The sequence below is a fragment of the Corythoichthys intestinalis genome, chromosome 15 (genome assembly GCF_030265065.1).
Source record: "Corythoichthys intestinalis isolate RoL2023-P3 chromosome 15, ASM3026506v1, whole genome shotgun sequence".
NCBI lineage: Eukaryota > Metazoa > Chordata > Actinopteri > Syngnathiformes > Syngnathidae > Corythoichthys > Corythoichthys intestinalis.
In genome coordinates, this window is record NC_080409.1 from 32240609 (window position 1) to 32260869 (window position 20261).

General features: G+C 40.0%; 1 protein-coding gene across 1 annotated transcript; it reads right to left on the reverse strand.

Moving 5' to 3' along the window:
• Positions 1–811: 811 nt before the first annotated feature.
• slc39a9 (solute carrier family 39 member 9) lies at positions 812–18285 on the reverse strand. The gene is made up of 7 exons (XM_057860237.1): positions 17783–18285; positions 14104–14212; positions 9823–10044; positions 9403–9471; positions 8185–8270; positions 7969–8103; positions 812–6517 (listed from the first exon to the last, which is right to left on the reverse strand). The coding sequence occupies exons 1-7, from the start codon at positions 17876–17878 to the stop codon at positions 6281–6283; spliced, it is 954 nt and encodes a 317-aa protein (XP_057716220.1). The 5' UTR covers positions 17879–18285; the 3' UTR covers positions 812–6280.
• Positions 18286–20261: the final 1976 nt, after the last annotated feature.

A 20261-nucleotide genomic window follows, 5' to 3' on the forward strand; every position in this document is an offset into this window, starting at 1 on the left:
CTATGGCAGCATATAGACATATTGTTCTATCAAACACAACAGTTCTTTTGGCTTAAAATACAGCAGTTTATTTTAAAGAGGGGTGCAAGAGCAGAAACTGCTTTTTCAGCATTATCTGTGTTTTCCGCCATATATATATATATATATGCAAGTATTGCGCATCCGCACAATATTGATCACAATTGATAGTAGTACCCAAAGAATCGGTAAACGACTTCCACACACAGTATGTGAAGGCACAATTAAAACACTGTATTCTGACAACATAAAAACCGCTCCAACACACTGGGTTAGAACATAAATATGGTAGAATTACACTTGTTTCTGAATATAGTAGAACATTAAAACATGTCAGAACATGTGTCAGATTACATATCAAGCTGCAGCATTAAGAATATTAACAGCTTTTCTACCCTACGTTTACATCATCGCTTGCCAAATGTGTGTGCGTGAGGTCACTCATGGGCAAAAACCTACTTCCAAATTTGGTCAATTTAACATTTTTCCCCAAATAAAAACTATTGACCAGACATGTTTTTATAGTACAAATTGGCATATCTTAAAATGCTATAGGCTAGAGTTTTAGTTGAAGAGCGCTGGTTTGGAGATATTTGAAAGCAGTAATGACACATTTAACAGCAAAGCAGCTGAAAGTGACAACAAATCCGAGTCCTTGTGGATTTATCCACTCCACTAAAGCTGCTTTTCCCGACACGTGCTCAGAGGGTGGTCTTCCCCTTTTTTTCTATTAACATTGGCTGCCATTGACGGCGCTAGACGTCCAATCCATTTTGAATGTTTATTCGCCCCCTCCCAGTCAAAATGAATTAGACGTCTAGCGCCGTCAATGTCATTGAAACGTGAGCATTCGCAGTCACTGCCTGGTTCGAAAGAACCGGACGTCTGTTGTTGTCAATTGCAGGTAATGAGTTTAAAACTATGAAATGTTTTAATCTTGTTTTTATTAACATTTTAATTCATAATTTTACTTATTCATAAAAATGTACAGTATATTTATAAAAACAAATACAATTATGATTGATAAAAAAATATATATAGAATTAATAGGGGTGTAACGGTACACAAAAATCTCAGTTTGGTACATGCCTCGGTTTTGAGGTCACGGTTCGGTTCATTTTCGGTACAGTAAGAAAACAAAATGCAAAATATAAATGTGCTAGTTGTTTATTACACACCTTTGTGCTTTCAACAATAGGAACATTAGCCTATACAAAGCTAGAATTCTGATCAAAAAGTAGCGGGTATTTAAAAATTATCCAACAACAATTTGCCTTTCAGACCTCGCGTATTGGTCAGCTTTCTTTCTGAAAGAGAAGAAAAAAGTCCTGTGCTAAAGAGAAAAGCAATCCCAATGACAAATGTATTTTACAAATGAAATGCCTCAATGAATTTTTTTTTTCTTTCTTATGAACGGTTTTCAAAAGCTTTATTGGTGGATTTTCTCGAGTTAGAGCGCCACACAGAAATTATTAAATTTAATTGTGTAAGCAGGATCTGTGTATAATTATTATTTAATTACAGGTGTTTTAGCTCTATTTTATTATGCATTTATATTTTACAATTGTAATGTAGTATTCATTATATTGTATATCTTATGTTGTTTAACTTTAATTCCTATGTGAATATTAAGTTCCTACTGTTTTGTTGTGGTAGGAGGGTTTTGTATTGAACACGGGGCCGTGTTGGTTATTATTATAGCAGAGAAGACAGCAGTAAATCAACAAAGACAAGTCAACTGTGCCCCGATCTACCACTCAAGAGATCTGATGGACTCAAAAAGCGGGTTATGATTGCATATTAGTTTGAAAATAGACTGGATCCACAGTATTTTTACACGAGTGACTTCCGGTCTACCCGATCCTAGCTACCGGTAGTAGTATTGACGCAGGAGGGTCGCGTCTCGCGTCAAATAATAAACTCTGCCGTTCTTTTTGTGTGCGTAGTGTTGAGCCACTTCTGGGAGGTGTCTAACACGTGGCCGCACTGCGACTGGTGTGCATTGGCTGATTGACTTTAACACCCACGTTTTACTGCGTTCTCGCGGCAGCCACGTTGTTGCGCCGTTGACGTTTCTGGGTTATACTGTCCTACCGTGTTTGTCCTCATTATAGTAGAGAAGACGGAGTAAATATAATCTACACAAAGAAACTGTAACCCGATCGACTCACAGCCTCGAAAAGTAAGGGTTACATTACGTCAGAAACTCGTTCGGTACACTACCGTTCCGAACCGAGAACCACGTACCAAAGCTGTTCAATACAAATACATGTACCGTTACACCCTTAATAATTAGAATTGAGACCTGGCGTCCACATTTTGGGTCATGTCGAACTTGTTTTCGCAGATGTCTGTATTGAGGCCTTTACATTACCCAAAAAGTTATGAGGATGTCAAGTCTTCTGGAGCATTTATTTTTTAAAGAGACACTCCAGTTTTTTAAATTATTTTTCTAAATACATGAAATTCGTTGCAGTGCTAAAAATGTGCATAGACTAAGAAAAATAGCGTACCGTACGAATACTATTTTTAAGACAGTGACGTCGCCATGGTAACGCGGAAGTGGGACATCATCGACACGCCCTTGCATACAAACCATGTTATTTCTGCGTTTTCTCAGCTAATTTAAAAAAAAAAAAAAAAAACATGCCGCTCAAACACTGCTGCTATGGAACTTGGAGAAACGACATGATGTTTTCTTCATCGGTTTTCCGAAACCAAAAACTCAAGAGAAAAAAATGTGAAGTATGGATCAACTTGCGCACACTTCCAAAAGACCAGTTTAACACCAGCAAGGTGAAGCCATTCGCCTTCATATGCAGTAAACATTTTGTTGGGGTCCACGGTTCTTCAGAGGACGAAGAAGTAAGCCATTTTGATATTTTTACATTTTTTAGTGTGGCGTTTTGGCGTGCTGGTTCTGTCTCACAATGAATGACCTGAAAAAAATTTAAATGGTATCTAACTGCCACTGTTACCTTTTCTGTTGTAAAAATACAACTTTAGTAAGGGGGAAGTGTAAATAAATTATAAAATTAAGATATGTTATTAATGAAAAAATTAAAAGTTCATTGCCTGTCACCGAGTAGCATTTGCAATCGCTACACAAAAATAGCAATGTAAATTGTCCCCAAGAACGGTCAGAGACGTGAAACAACCAGAGGATATAATATATAAGATAGACAGGGCATATGGTGGTAAAGGATAGCTTGTTGAAACAGGAGGTCATTTTCAGTGGCATAAGGCAATGCACACCAGAAAAAGGTGTCGATAAAAAAAGCTAACCGCGGATCAGGCCGGCTCGTCTTTTTCAGCCCTCAACACTCCAGCAATCTCTTTAACTGGACATTTGTATGTTCTTCCACATCTTTACCAGTGAATTTGGCACCGGGGACATCATTTTTGGACAGAATTGGTAGGTTTAGCTCAGTAAACATGTTGTTCGTACACTATTTCCATTCGTTTAAAAATAGGATCAAACAGGAGGTCGACCCACCTATCTACAATTGTTAACATCATGAATATTAATGAGCAAAAGTGACGTGTTGCTTGCGGTACGCCTTTAAGTACTTTGTCTCATTCTCGTGACTTCACCTGCCAAGTATCTAGCTGCCGGAGCCAAACGAAGAGAAATAGAACTTCCAGAAAAGGTCACAATATGACGATTGCAAAGCCATACTTTGTGTTAATACAAGATTAAAGTCCTATTATTTCAAAAAAAATTGTAACATCACGAGAGTATAGTCGTTATATTCCTTATTTTTACTTTCCGTGAGCCAGAAGTTGTTCGATTTCGTGAGCTCAGACTTTGGGCGACATAAGATCTGTGTGAACACAAAACATTTCAAGCGAATTTTAGCATACATTGAGCATTTACTGAAGGGCTGGAGCTATCGATTATTTCAGTAGTCGATTAATCGATTAACCATTAGTTCCAATAATCGAGTAATCGGATAAGGAACATGGAAAAATTAAATTACCAACAACAAAAACTTTCACAGCAAGAGTCCGCTAGTTTAAATGTTATAAAATGCTAATTTTTTTACAATGCTCTTAACAAATGGTTCAGTCATATATTCCCACAAAAATAGACAAAAAAGCACCTTTAAACTAAATAAAGAATGCATTAAAAAAAAACATAAGCTCAAACAAAATTGTAGCTTATGTTGGCCTTAACAGGGAGCACCTGGATTCAGCCATGTGAAATGAGGCAGACTAGAAGGCAGTTTCTTCACCCAAATCAATAAAACTAATCTAACTGATCGCCGGCCGGCTGTTTTGCTTTCGCAAAGTCCTGTTGTTGATAGATATGCGTCTATCTGCGTTCACAAAGTATTACCCACTTTGTAACAATATTTGGCACTTGAGCAAAGTTTGAGCGCACACTTCTAAGACGGCCTTTACTTATTTTTCCCCCAATTTTGAAACCATATTATAGTCAGGATTTTTTTTTTTTTTTTTAATGAATTCAATATTTTGACCCAAGCAATTATCAATGCGGACTTCCACTGGAGTTAAACTTCAAATCACAGGCGTCGAAACGATTCCACAAACGGCCTAATGGATGAAGATTTTCATTACAAGCCATCAAGAGAAGGCTGCGTTTCATTAAGTTTCCTGTGCCCTCGCTCACTTGCCCTAGACACATGCCCTTGGGGGGAATCCACACCGCCATGTTAAGGGCTGTTCCACTTCTCTAAACAGCTGAAGTGAACTTGGCTAGATCGACCCTTTGAGGGCTTAGTGATTGAGTCAACAACGATGGTCACTTCAGAGCTCCCTATATCTCACAGTGTGTTGCAGTAGTGTACAGAAAATATGCGGTGGTGAAAATGAAGCTCAAACACCAATGGCTGCTGTCTATTTACCACCAAAGAAGAAAATGAAGCAAGAAGCCAGCACAGTGTTTGAATGTTATACAAAACTGCCTTTCAAATTGTAAAATTCATCATTTAAAAATAGATTGACCATCTGTGGCAGTTATGGCAGAACGTATGGAATCACTGGAATGCCCAAAATATAGAGAAATATATGAATAAAGATATACAAGTATATTTTGTCATTGACTTTTCTTTTTCGCTTGCCTTTTCTATTTTTGCTTTTAACAAAAGGAATCGTCTATCAATCAAATGGCGTTGGGATGGATTGTAACTAAAACTAATTTCAACTAAACAAAGTAGGTTAAATGTATTTAAATGACAAATCTACAAATTATAAGGCAAAAAAAATGAATTGCCTAAATAAAATTTGATACATAACTAATTATTCTGATAATTCCCAGGTACCCACATATTGCCATCAAGAGTGGAATACGTCTCCATCTTAATGACGAGTCTCCGTATATTTTTCTGTGATTTGGAATAGGTAGTGTAGCTCCACCTCAACAACATGTGGTGGATCCATGATTGTCTGGCCAGTGAGTGAATGAGGGCAAGTGTGTTCCATTGACCTTTCACACCCCCTCCACCCATTTTCCCTCCACCATCCAAGTGGCCTACGTGAGACGTCATAGCAAGTGCCTAGGGCAAGTGAGCGAGAGTGACTCAAACAGTTATTGAAACGCAGCCCTTTTCACCAATCTGTTCCCTTAGAAGTGTAATCAGTTGAGTCTGATGCTGCTTGGATCAGCAAAAACCTCATTGGTCAAACTGCGTTTAATAGTTGGAACAAAAACAAAGACCCACTAGGCCCTTTTTGGAATCTGATTGGACACCTGTGCTTGAATGATCAAGAATACTCATTTTCCCTATAAAGACGTCTTGACAGTGAATGAGTTAAGTGAGGTGTGACACTTGTTTATGTGCAGTAGCTGCAGTTTAAAAAGAAAAATAACTTTAATTTAGTCATAAAACGTCTTGTTGCACCATCAAACATGAGGCAGATTCACTGTGGAATGACAAAGAAATATATATACACACACACACATACACACACACACACACAAAGAACCTTAAATGTTTCTAAAGTTCCTCAATCCAAAAGTGGAAAAAGTCTTAACTTTAGGTGACTACACTTTACATATTTAAGCAAATTTAGCCACAGAGTCCAGATATAGTAATCTCTTGTATTTACGCCGATGGAGTCGCTCTAATCAGCGAAGGGCAGCAAAATGTACAAACATGTCCCGGAAGCAGCGGAGTTCAAGCTATTATGGCACTTAAAAGTCACTGTGTTGAAGAAATCTGTACAGTAAAAAAAAAAAAAAAAAACTGCCGTGATCATAAAGTTCCACATTTACAAGTCGTTTGTTTTCACCCTCCTCCTAATGGTGGTGGCCGACTGACAGGAGAAGAGGAATAAGGCAGCCCAGTACCAGGGCGCCCACCTCTACCTTACTCAGACCCTTGCCGCCGTTGCCGCCTGGCGTTCCGTGGCTGTGGCCCGCAACGCCGCCTACCTCGGGCAACACGTGCACAGTTGCCACGTACAGGAAAGTGCCAGCAGAAAAGAGCATAGCGACACCGGTGGCATTGATGTCAGACAGCGCCTCCTTGCTGCTCTGTAAATGGATTGGAAAAGAATGAAGTCATCATGCTAGGGCTGCAACTAACTCAAAGTCATACTTTTGCAATTAGTTGACGCATAATGTGAAACAATCATTTCCCGAAGCAAAACCAGATGTTTACAAATACAGTGGTACCTCGACTTTTAAAATTAATCCAATTCTGAGTTGCTTTCATATCATTTATTTGTATTTTGAACCACGTTTTACCGTTACCAAGATGATTTACCATGACCGATGTAATTTTGACCATGTCGGTAATTTTTTTTTTTAATGAAACGAGAAAATTGAAGTCTTTTAAGCATGCTTTGACTATGTGTTGGTAAGCTATGTTCATTCCCCTTTAAGAAAGTACAGCCAGTGTACATACGTGACGTGGCTATCAGAAAATCAAACAAACTGAAGCACGTTGCTATCAACCGGTACGCTAACGCTACAAGTGAACGTGATGGATTGAGTCGGATAATAGTAAAGCAGCTACCGGTAGCCAGGCCACAGGCACTTTGTGTCTAGCATTAGTCGATTCTATTGATACTAATGTACTTGGATTTCGTTGACGCATATCTAAGTCAATTCCAATGTTGACAATTACAGGCCTAATATTTTCAAGTGGGAGAACTTGCACAATTAGTGGTTGACTAAATACTTATTTACCCCACTGTACATATGGCCCAGCCCTAAACGCCACATTAGATTTTATAATCAGGAAAAAAATCAGAATAAAACGGGCCAAAATATTTAAATCATTTAATATACCTAGCCATTAATACCTGTAATGAAGTAGATAATAGAATATAATGCAAAGAAAAACGAAAAAATACCTTACCTTTCAAGTGAACTTAACCGAAGTGAGGCGATGTCCGAAAGTGATATCAATGTAGCGGAGCGGACGATATGTGGGCGTAAAAACTTTTCATGAGACAAAAACGAGAACTGTGCTCTTTTGGCGAAAATGACAAGTTCCCTACAACACTGTCGCGCCTGTACAAGTCATCACACTGCGACACCCAAATTGAAATGGCATCAACAATAGGCTGATAGAAGAGCAGAATCGTGTTACTGAAGCATGATGAGAAGGATTCTGACCAATAGGGCAGAAAAATCCAGTTACTAAGCATTATGGAAAAGATTCTAACCAATAGCGCAGCAGGATCACATAGTGTGACTTTTAAAAGCAGAAAGCACATACGCATCTTTTACAGTACACAGTATCTTTTGTGTTTTGAATGTTTTTTGTAATATGTAGCGAAAAAAGCGTAGAAAAACCTTTCACAAACTGAATATTTTGTGTACAGAAGCGTTCATATGTCAAGGTACCACTGTGGCTCACTTTGATTTATTACAAAGATCAGAATCTTCTAATTTCATATATGACTCTGAAAGGGCAAATCTAAAAAATTATAATGTTCACCATTTTTTTTGACAAAAAGACGTCACATTTGTTGTACCTGGCTGAGTCCAAGGAAAGTGAGCATGGCCAGGACAGGAGCGGCCAGGGCAAAGACCAGCAGGTGCTTTCGGATTCGATTCCTTTCCAGCCCAGCGTGCATGAGAAAAGACACCAGGCCGAACGCAGCGGGAGCCTGCAGAAGGCATGATTCCAAATTTTTCCTTTAAAGGTTCCCACTGCCACTAAAATACTGTCCGGCTAACGTGCAGTCTACCTTGTGTAGCATGATGGCGACAAAAACGATAAGCTGGACGCTGGTTTGAGACGTGGAGGCAGCGGCTCCGAGGGCCACGCCGTCAGCTAGGAAACAATAAGTGATTGACATATTGGTCGCAAGATTCACAACACCTGAAGGTCACAATGACATCTAACCTGGATAAATAAATGCCGCGAAATGCAAAATTTTCATATTTATTTACTTAATTAGTTGTTTTTTGTAACAAGAGAATCAAATTCCTCACAGAAATCAAATATGGCTTGGTAGTTTCCTCATCCCCTCAGCTATGAAGGTGAACTCATTCAAAGCGAGCTCAGCAATGTGTACCGAACCCTATCAGTATGTGTTGTGGTAGTTCGTAACAACTAGAGGTCGACTAATGTTGGATTTTCAAAGGCCAATATCGATCATCCAAAGCACACTTATTATAAAAGGCAAATGTACCCATTGTATAAATCGGTAGTTACATTTTTATTCTTCTACATCCTTTTGTAACACTGTTCACTAGGAGGAGCATGTGTAAGTGTAAATTACACATAATGACGACACAATCCCACGGTTGAAAGAGCATTCACATATTCTATTGAACATAATGCTGAGGCTCATTACATTACAGCATGGAATGAATTTGAGAACTTCACAGTTTTAGAAAGAAATGTGCACAGGTTTATCCAGCAGATGGAGCTCTACTGCAGTGTCAAATGCCTCGGAGCAGTGAATCAATTTAGGGCAGTTGTCTCAAAAGTGGTTCATTGTTTTCGGTTTCTCCATCCCTAGACCATCTAGCCAATCATCATCGCATTCGCAACGGCATTACAACTCCCTTCCCTCCTCCTCCCTCCCGAACAGCTCTCTTCCAGATGATGCTTCAGGTAGAATCAGACAATGTGCGCTTCATTCAACCAAATTGTAGAAACACGCCCCTTCTCATCCTCCGTAAAGGTGTTGCAAAGATGGGAAAAGTAATTAGATTACGCACAACTGAGAAAAATAACACTGTTACAAACGCCAATATTAACAACAACGCCAATGGTCTTGACAAAGATCATATATCGGCTCGATATTTCGATTGACCTTTAGTAATAACATTCTGTAACGGCAATAACCATCTAATCCATTTGGATTGGGAAGGGCTGGCAGCGATCGAATATTTCCTTTCCAAACCAAATGCATTGGATGTCTATCACCGTCAATGGCAGCAAATTTAAGACTTACCAGCAGCATGCACCACTAATCCGAGGGTGGTGGTAATTTTAGAGGACGATACTCTGGCTGATTCTGAATCTGTTACACAAAGGAGACACACACACACACACAAAAACGTAGGACAATAACAAAAGAATGCAAAGGTAAATTTAATGCTATAGTGATTTAACTGAATAATTATATTAGAAAAAAGGTTAAGTCTTGAAATGAGGACTTGGACGGTTTTAATATTTTAAAAAAATTCTCCTCATCCTGGGGGAGCGTAACAGAAAATAACTGAGAAACACTAGGTTAATTGAGTGTTCTCAATCTTACGTATAAATAACCTGAAAAGTTTAATATGAAGAAATCTGAGATTATAAAAAGGCCCGATTTAGTGTATCCCGACATCACACATGAACATTCTTGGCAACCAGGTTTGCGTCTCACCTTCAGCGCTGTGCATGTGCGACGAGCCGATCTGGTCTACCAGCAGCATGAAGACGAAGCCCAGCACCAGCGAGACGCCAATGCAGGCGTGTAGCTGCTCGTGGCTGTGTTCGTGGTGGCCTTCCACACTCAGCAGAGCCTCCGCCGCCGCTTCGCCTTTGGGTTCCGACGCCTCAGCGACTACGCCAACCTGGCTGGGGCCATGGTGCCCGCCCCCTGGGCCTAAAAGGTACATCATTCACGCTGCTTATTTGATAACAAAGACATTAAGGGGGCAATAGGAGTACTTTTAAAATAACATTTGATTGAAAATACTAGTACATACCATTTTAACAAACTATTCTTGAAATTGCAATAGAAAAAAGTTGGGGGGAAAAAATAACGGCCAAAAAAACTACTGCGGTACCTCTACTTAAGAATGTCTCTACAAACAAAATTTTCAGGTTAAGACACGCCTCCACGGGAAAATATTAACTCTCGTTACGAAAGAAATTTCAGGATACGTAAGGCAAAAACAGTATGGCAGGTACTTGCAGCTCCCAGAGTTAACTGAACGTAACATACTTATAGCTGCTACGCCATTGGCTATTGCCTAGCATTTCTGGCATCTAATTGGCTAAGAGGGTCCTCTACTGTAAGTGTATGTGTGTATCCCAGAGTCCTCTTCATTCACCCTTCGTATTCCGACAGCTTTATAGGAGTGTATTAACTTTTATTCTTGTTTTTTTTTTTTTTTCCATTATGCACAATTCTTGTTTTATGTGCATTGTGCAATAATGTAATTGTAACATGTATTTGTTACATGTTTTGATGCATTATCATAGACTTCATTATGATTGACGGGTCAGAATCGACCTTCACCACGCAATGCCTTTAAGGAGGGGGCCGCTCTAAGTCCGCTTCAGTTATTCCCGTCGGTCTCCGAGTAAAAACATGCAGGATTTTAACACGCCGGATTTAAAAAGTACGAAAGCTGTACTGCATACAAACAGGAAGGATTGTCTCAGGAGTGATTTGTGCGAGGATTCAAGGTCCATCCATCCATCCATTATCTTCCGCTTAGTGTGGTGTCGGGTCGCGGGGGTAGCAGTTTTAGCAGGGAAGTCCGGACTTCCCCTTTCCCCAGCCACTTCAGCCAGCTTCTCCGGCGGGATTCCAAGGCGTTCCCAGGCCAGCCGAGCGACATAGTCTCTCCAGCGTGTCCTGGGTAGACCCCGGGGCCTCCCGCCGGTGGGACATGCCCGGAACACCTCTCCAGGGAGGCGTCCAGGAGGCATCCGAACCAGATGCCCGAGCCACCTCAACTGGCTCCTCTCAACGCGGAGGAGTAGCGGCTCGACACTAAGCCCTTCCCGGATGACCGAGCTTCTCACCCTATCTCTAAGGGAGAGCCCAGACACCCTGCGGAGGAAACTCATTTCGGCCGCTTGTATCCGGGATCTTGTTCTTTCGGTCACGACCCACAGCTCGTGACCATAGGTGAGGGTAGGAACGTAGATCGACCGGTAAATCGAGAGCTTCGCCTTTTGGCTCAGCTCCTTCTTCACCACAACGGACTGGTGCAGAGTCCGCATCACTGCAGACGCTGCACCGATCCGCCTGTCAATCTCCCACTCCCTCCTACCCTCACTCGTGAACAAGGCCCCAAGATACTTCAACTCCTCCACGTGGGGCAGGATCTCATCCCCGACCCGGAGAGGGCATGCCCCCCTTTTCCGGCTGAGGACCATGGTCTCGGATTTGGAGGTGCTGATCTTCATCCCAACCGCTTCACACTCGGCTGCGAACCGCCCCAGTGAGAGTTGGAGGTCATGGCTTGATGAAGCCAACAGCACCACATCATCTGCAAAAAGCAGAGATGCAATGCTGAGGCCACCAAACCGGACACCCTCAACGCTTCGGCTGCGCCTAGAAATTCTGTCCATAAAAATTATGAACAGAATTCAAGGTAATTATTATATTTTTCATACCATGCATGCATTTTGAAACGTTGCGAAAAAAAAATCAATGGGAGAATGGGAACTGCTACGGCATTGGCGTCATTTTTCAACATATTTACGTATAGATGTGTAACTGCCAGGTTTTTAGCTCTTTTAACAAAGAATCGAGACTGCTTTACGTTCATATCTATAAAGAATTCGGGGATTTAAGCATTTATTCACAAGAATTTTCAACGCAAAAAAACTTTTTGTCTGTGATTCCACTCGGTCAGCTTTGACAGCTACGCCAACAATGCAGGCCCCCTATTAATCAGCCCCGCGCCCCTTGTCCCGTCAATGGTTATAAACTCTATGGCATTATTAAAGATTTATGTCTGAATTTTGGGGGTCTCTTTGGAACTAAAGGTGGGAATCTTGGGGCACCTAACAATTCGATTACGATTCAGAGGCTACAATTCGATTATAAATCGATTATTGATACCCCCCAGCTATAACCCGATTTTAATGTTTCGTACATTAGTTACAAAAATTGTACAAAAATCCTCTCAGGCATAAATAAACTACGAGAGGCGTGCGAAATTTCCGATTCTTAGATTATTCGCGATTCGGCCGGGGAAGATTCGAGAACGATTCACAAACATCCAAATTCCGATTATTGAATTATACCAGGTAGAGCGGAGATACAGTGGGGAGAACAAGTATTTGATACACTGTCAATGGGTTTTCCCCATTGACAGTGTATCAAATACTTGTTCTCCCCACTGTAAAACACAGTCAGCGCGGTCTTCAGGACGCAATGAGGAACGGACCGAGAGTATATATCATGTTCAACTCATGCCGTTAGATAAAAAAAAAACAAAAAACAATAATACCTGACTGCGGCCGTCAGCCACTACAAACAGCGCCTAGTTGCTCGTTGCTACAAACATACGACAACATAGGGCTATGGTAGATATCACATATATCTAGAACTAGATATGATCATAGATCATATACCAAGAACTAGATGCGAAATGACAGACTTTCCCGCACTAGTAAACAGGCGCCATCTTAAAGCAGTAGACTTCTTTAGAAGGCTGTTGTAGCGAACCTAATTACTTTTTATCTTGAAAAAATAAAATAAAATTGGCAAAATCTCGACTTGAATCCATCTTTAAATGATGAAACAGTTTTAAAACTTCGAAAGTAGACAGAAGGGAAATTATGGAATAACGAGAGCAATTTTAACAACTTTAACGGTTCATTCACAACATTAAATTAATTGAATGTAGTTTAAAGCTGCCGATACAGAATGGGGACTTCAGTATTTTATTTACTGTTTTTAACGGTTAACTTGATACTGAAATAGTTTGTTTAGCCTGAGAAGATTTTTGAACAATTTTGGAAGTAGTGCACAAAAAAGTGTGCATCAATAATCAATTTATAATCGAATCTGAGCCTCTGAATCGTAATCGAATCGTTATGTGCCCAAAGATTCCCACCGCTATAAACTACTACTATTAAGTTAACAGTTCAAAACAGTAAATAAAATACTCAAGTCCCCATTCTGTATCAGCAGCTTTAAACTACATTCAATTTAATGTTGTGAATCAACCGTTAAAGTTGTTAAAATTGTTCCCTTCTGTCCACTTTCAACATGTGAAAGTTTTAAAACTGTTTCATCCTTTTAAGATAGATTCACGTCATGATTTTGCCAATTTAGGAGTATTTTAGATAAAAAGTTCATTAGGTTCGCTCGGAAGGTTCGCTACAAGAGCCTTTCAGAGACGTCTACTGCTTTAAGATGACGGCTGTTTACTAACAGCAGCAAGTCTGTCATTTCGCATCTAGTTCTCCATACATGTGCTAAGGCCACCGAGTCCACCATTTTGCATCTAGTTCTATAAACATGCGATATCTACCATAGCATTATGTGGAGGCAGTTTGTAGCAACGTGGGCATTGTCTGAAGCGGCTGTCGGCTGCAGTCAGGTATTAATGTTTTTTTATCTCGCGGCATAAGTAGTCGGTCCGTTCCTCACTGAGTCCCGAAGACCGCGCTGACTGTGTTTTAGTTCCGCTTTATTTGGCATATTTCACTAATCGGAATTTGGATATTTGTGAATTGTTCTCCAAATCTTCCACGACCGAAACGCAAATGATCTAAGAATCGGAAATTTTACACGCCTCTACTTGGAACAGATTAGCGCATTTACATGGAAAACGCAGCTCTAGTTACAGAACTTTCAAGTTACGAACCTACTTTCAGAACCAATTAAATTTCGTAAATAGAGGTACCACTGTATTGGGCCAACACTAGTCGTTACTTACTGATATTGGTATAATGTGTTTGGCTTGTTTACCTTCCAGGATCTCCTCGTAAAGAGCATGAACGCCTTCGGGAATGATGACTGCGAGGGCCGTGCCGCACAGGAGTCCTGCTCCCAACACGGTGACGAGCTTTAGCTTCTCCTAAATGGACACATTTTACAAAATTAGAACAAAATTAAAGGCCGTCATGACTTTGCTTACGTTAACGCAAATTTTGGTTTTAGTACTACTTCTTCGGTTATAGTACTATTATTTCGAATCAAATCCACGTTTTAAGTCACATTTCGGCCAAAAACTTTCTGCCAACAAATTTTGGGTGCATTTCTACAAAATATAAAAAAAAATAACGAATGGGTGTCCATGTCACAAAAACAATACATTATTGACAATGGGTATCAAAATGTGCATTTTTCAGCAGCAATGGTTTAGCAAAGACCGGGTGGGTGATTCTCATGAAAGCTACGCATTACGGTAATGAAGGACATTTAGCAAAGCTACCTTAAAATAGCAGAATGCTATGATGATTTTTTTTTTTTCCCCATCAACAGTTTCAGCTCCCTAATATTATAGGTACAGTAAAATATCTAATTGATTAATGTCAAAAAACATGTAATCTTAATGTATGTCCCAATCGCATATTTTTGTACCCGAGTCCTAGCCACCTGATTTTGAGAATCTGTTGAGAGTCCCGATCTGATTTTTTTTTTTTTGTACAAAAGTTCCAAAAATGTTACAGTACTTTCTTTTCCACTTTTCCAGGAGTGTTGCGGAGTATAAAACGGATATATTTTTGTTTCTTTTGGCAATGCCATTGCATTTTTTATTTTACTTTTTAGCCCTTCAAAATACAATTTTTATTTTTTTTTTAAATTTATCTAAATTGAAAATCCGATCACCCCGATTCCAAATCTCTGAATAATGGCACGATCGACCAGATTTCCGATCACGTGATTGGATCAGGGACATCTCTAGTAACATTACACATTATGATAATAATCACATATAGTGGCTAATTAGGCATATATATAAAAACAAACTTAACTATCAACCTTGTAAAAAATGCCAAACAATGTGATAATTAAGTTTGATTTAGGATAGCCATTGTGCCATTTTGAACTTCTACATGTTTGAGTTGCTGAAATTTCGAGACCCTGGTGTCCCCCCTACTCCAAATAATTTCTCATCAAGACATCATAATTACAAAAAAGTAATATGGCGCTAGGTTTAATTCAAAAATTAAGAACTAGAAAATGCAATTTCTGAAGAAAATGTGTGGGGATGTTTTGCTCTCTCATGGATCAGTTCCTATTAATTTGTTAACTCTTTGTAGGACGTCACATGGTTACTCTGGCGACAAAGACATCTGTTCAACCCTGTCAATTTGAACCTGAGAGGAACATTAATGAGCACGAATGCACTAACGATATTTCTAAAACAAGCAGCAAAAGCAAAATGAACAGGAAATACGGGATGAGACGAGAGTAGAAAAAAAAGTGTTTTGCCAAAATGTGCTACACCGGCGAAACGTCTGGGTGTCAAATTTGCCTCTTGTAAAGTTCTACCGTGCGCTTTCAACTTGTTTTGTTTAAATGCATACAGAGCATACTAAAGATGCTTGAAGAAGATACTTAAACAAAGTAACATCAAATAAGGGTGGTTTATACATGCTACGTGACTAATGTGGTCAACAGATGAACAATCTGCTTTAAAGCTACCACAAGAAAACACAATGCTTAAACGTATGAGAGGGAAACGCATGCAAAAAGTATTTTGAGGCAATGAAAAGGTAAAAAAAAAAAAAGACACAAAAACACAAATAGTAAGTATTCGCCGTTTTATCCGATGTTGGGCGTCTCGCTGCGTAGAAGAAATTGCAGTAACCAAACCAGGTGTTCTGAAAAAATATTCTACATCGGCAAAACGTCCTACAAGAGGCCAATTTGACACCCAAAGTACTACCGTCCGCTTTCAACTTTTGTTTGGATGCATACTGGCAGAACGTACTAAAAAATGCCTTAAAAATATACTTAAATGTAGTTATATCAAATAAGGATGGTTTAAATATGCTGCATGACTAATGTGGTCAACAGATCAGCACTCTGCTTTTATTTATTTTCTATTTATTTATTGTCATCATCGGTATCATTGACAGTTACAAGATGTGATATGTTTAACCCGAGAGAGAAAGAACCGAAGAAAGACAAGGGCTGACGGGAGAAGCATATGCTTATGAAGTCCCGTCCCCTGCAGCCGAGGACGCACAATCAAAACATGGTAGAGTAGGCATTATACATTGCATTACATGAGCACATGAATTTTCTTCCCAAAAGTTCTTGAATTGCCATAACACTTAGATACATGGGCGTTGGTTCGATGAAGGTCGCATTGTTGGAGAAAAAAAAAAAAAAAAAATTCTGTCCAGTGAACTCAGCGACCAGTTTCGCAACTCCGTTGTGTTACAGTTCATAACCGTGGAAGACTTCTGCCGTTGAAATGAATTAGTTTCAGCTTACCGTCCAAATCCATGGAGTTGTTATACTGGTGTGGTGTGTAGTATTTTCAGTTATCCGAAATGTTATTGTAAAAGTTGTGGTCCGGATCAAGATTTACATTTGGGTCGTCATGGCACTCTTCAATCTGGTCATCCACTTTTAATCGAAGTGTGCACAGGGTTTCAGATGTCATCATTAATTTTCGAATGGGGTCAGATCCTCAAGGTGCCTTATCACTTTGGTCTTCATATCTTTCGACCTGATGAGGATCCTGCAATCCGAGATCCAGGTGCTGGCAATTTACTCCGCTTTCTTGAGTTGACGTGCTTTTCTTGCAATTTCGGCATTCCGGCGGGTCAGGTTATCGTTGAGAAAAATATTCGATCCTTTCAAGCGGTGGCCCTGCTTAAGCAGAGCAGTCTTGCTCTTGTGGTCAGCCAGCTTCATGACAACCATCGCCGGTCCTCTCCCCCCAGATGGTTTCTTGTGGTAGCTATTAAGCTACCACAAGAAAACGATGGTTAAAAATATGCGAGGGAAATACATTCAAAAATTCTTTTTGAGGCAATGAAAAGGTAACAAAAAACTCAAAAACAAAAATAGTGAGTACTCCTCGCCGCTTTTAATCAATGCGCACATGCATCCAAATGTTTGCGCAAGTGCACTGAGCAATGTGCAGACGTCTCACCGCGTAGGAAGGAATTGCAGAACATCGGTAGTATTTGTCGAGTGACAGTGACAATATAAGTCATCACCCTGAGCGTCCATTGTGGTCTTACAACATGGCACCCTCTGTAGGTCAAAACATGTACTAAATATTATCGATTTTTAACTCAATGGCAATACTTTATGTGTTTCTAACAACATATTTTGGTAAAAGAGAACAGTTGTGGCTTATTAGAGCCTAGTCTAAGTCCGAAGTTCCCTTTAACATTTCAAGTGTTTTTGTCACTAAAATTGATTTTTTTTTTTTTTGTCAAACTCACCGATGTTTTCGCGCAACTGTGATGATAGGGGCGAAATCGTCAAGTGAAGTTATGGAATGTCAGAACAATGTGAATCGGGTCAAACCGTGTGGCGCGCCGAAAAAGTGGACGGAACCAAAATTCGAATATTATATGTGAAGGGCTTTTCTTTGCATATCATCCCCACAATAAACAACATTACAGCAGCCCTGGGGTTGAAAAGTTTGCTGCTCACTTCTGGCATAAAAGGTTACCTCGGAGAAGTTGACCGCCAAGGGAATGGTCCCGGCCACATAGCAGCCCACCAGCATGGCAAGAGACAGCAGGCTGATAGTGCTGAAGTCCACCATAGCTGCACTTTGAGCGCTGCGGCTAAATCGAACCCCTCCAAGAAAAATGAAAACTTTTGGAGACAAATAGACACACCCAGAACTCTGCAGGCCTGCCTTCCCAAACAAGTTCAGCAAACTCCCAGAGACAGTAAAATGACGACGTGTAATATAATTAGTGGCCTCCTCCTAGATAAGCTAAGCTAACTAGCTTCAGAGGGGCTATTGTCCGGCCAGCCGTGACGTTTCACAAGCGAGGCGACTCGACGCGTCGACGTCCAAGCAGGACACGCCAGACTTCATGTCCTCCATATGAGTCCCGTCTGAAAATAAGTTTGTTTCTGCGTGTTTTAGCCACCAGCGACGCATACATGCTAATTGACTCTTCCTCTCTACACACGGAGGGTCAGGGTAGGAGGAGAGAACTTCCGGGTCATGTGATGTTTTACTGCCACGTCACTTCATTGGCTGCCACAATCATAATCAAAATGGATTGGACATCTGTGGCCTGTACTACGAAGCCGGTGTTCTGCCAAAATATCCTACATCGGCGAAACGTCTACATTAGTCGAATTTGACACCTAAAGTACTACCGTGCGCTCTAAACTTGTTTTGTTTAGATGCATACAGGAATAAGGTACTAAAAAAATGCCTGCAGAAAATACTTAAATGTAGTTATATCAAATAAGGACGGTTTAAATACGCTACGTGACTAATGTGGTCAACTGCTTCAAAGCTATCACAAAAAAACACAATGGTTAAAAGTATGAGAGGGTAATACATGCAAAAAGTATCTTTGAGGCTGTGAAAAGGTTCTAAATAACTAAATAAAAACAAAAATAGTGAGTAATCACCGCCTCTAACCGATGTGCGCATGCGTGTGAATGCATGCGCAAGCGCCCTGAGCATTGTGTAGACGTTTCGCCGCGTAGTAAGGAATGGCCGAACACCGGTGTAGGTTCACACCTGTTTTCTGGCTTATCAGGGTAACTTCATCACGTGCAGCCTAACTTCCCGGCTAACCAGTTTTCTCCTTGTTTGAGAAGAAAGTTTGGAAGGACGGCCGGGTCTTGGTAGATTTGCAGTGGTCTGATGCTCCTTCCATTTCAATATGGCTTGCACAGTGCTCCTTGAGATGTTTAAAGCTTGGGAAATCTTTTTGTATCCAAATCCGGCTTTAAACTTCTCCACAACAGTATCTCGGACCTGCCTGGTGTGTTCCTTGGTTTTCATAATGCTCTCTGCACTTTAAACAGAACCCTGAGACTATCACAGAGTAGGTGCATTTATACGGAGACTTGATTACACACAGGTGGATTCTATTTATCATCATCGGTCATTTATGACAACATTGGATCATTCAGAGATCCTCACTGAACTTCTGGAGTGAGTTTGCTGCACTGAAAGTAAAGGGGCCGAATAATATTGCACGCCCCACTTTTCAGTTTTTTATTTGTTAAAAAAGTTTAAATTATCCAATAAATGTTGTTCCACTTCACGATTGTGTCCCACTTGTTGTTGATTCTTGACAAAAAAATTAAATTTCATATCTTTATGTTTGAAGCCTGAAATGTGGCGAAAGGTTGCAAGATTCAAGGGGGCCGAATACTTTTGCAAGGCACTGTATATACACACACACACATTTTTTAAAAATCATACTTTGGGGAAAAAGTGAGAAAAAAACATGCCTTATATGTATCTCTTTCCAATGCTAAATCTGAATAAATACATTGAGCACACACAAAAAAATAAAAATTTGGGGGGCGGGGTGCACAACTTCGCGGTTTTTCACTGATCGCGGTGGGTTCTGGTCCCCGTTAACCGCGAAAAACGAGGGATCACTGTACACTGGTCATTGTGAGTCATCCAAAGTCTTTCCAAACAGTTATTCAAGTCATCTAGTGAAAATTTCTAAAAAAAAAAAAAAAAAAAAAAAAAACTTTTTTTTTAAAAAAAAATATCGCAATATAATATCGCAAACCCCCCAAAAATCGCAGTAATAGTTTTTTCCAATATTGTTCAGGCCTAGCGTGGTCCTCAACTTCCGCACTTTCGAAACAAGACCAACCAGCGTTGGTGACACAATTACAGCGTGACGAGGCTTCATCGCATGCGTAAACGTGTCGCTGCCGAACGTCAGATTTTAAAGTTAATTGTATTTGATATATTAATTTATATTTTTAATCTTGCTCATAATTTTTGGCACCCTCACTACTTCTAGTAGTTTTAACGCAAGTTAGATAGCCAAAATGTAATTTCGCTCAGTTAAAACTTGAATTACAGTATCTGAAAAAACTTTCCCCATTTTGTCCCTTCTTTAAAACCTGTTTATCTTTTGCATGAATCATTTTTTCAAATCAGTTTTTGCATGTTTCTTCACTAACATTATGAATAGTAGTAATTT

What these genes read in the sequence shown, in the direction of transcription:
- slc39a9 (XM_057860237.1), bottom strand. Translation starts at nt 17,878, where the DNA reads ATGGTGGACTTCAGCACTATCAGCCTGCTGTCTCTTGCCATGCTGGTG. An exon ending in TGGCGGTCAACTTCTCCGAG is followed by an intron (nt 14,213 to 17,782) that starts GTAACCTTTTAT and finishes GTGTCCATTTAG; the next exon opens with GAGAAGCTAAAGCTCGTCAC. An exon ending in TCGCCATCATGCTACACAAG is followed by an intron (nt 8,104 to 8,184) that starts GTAGACTGCACG and finishes TGCCTTCTGCAG; the next exon opens with GCTCCCGCTGCGTTCGGCCT.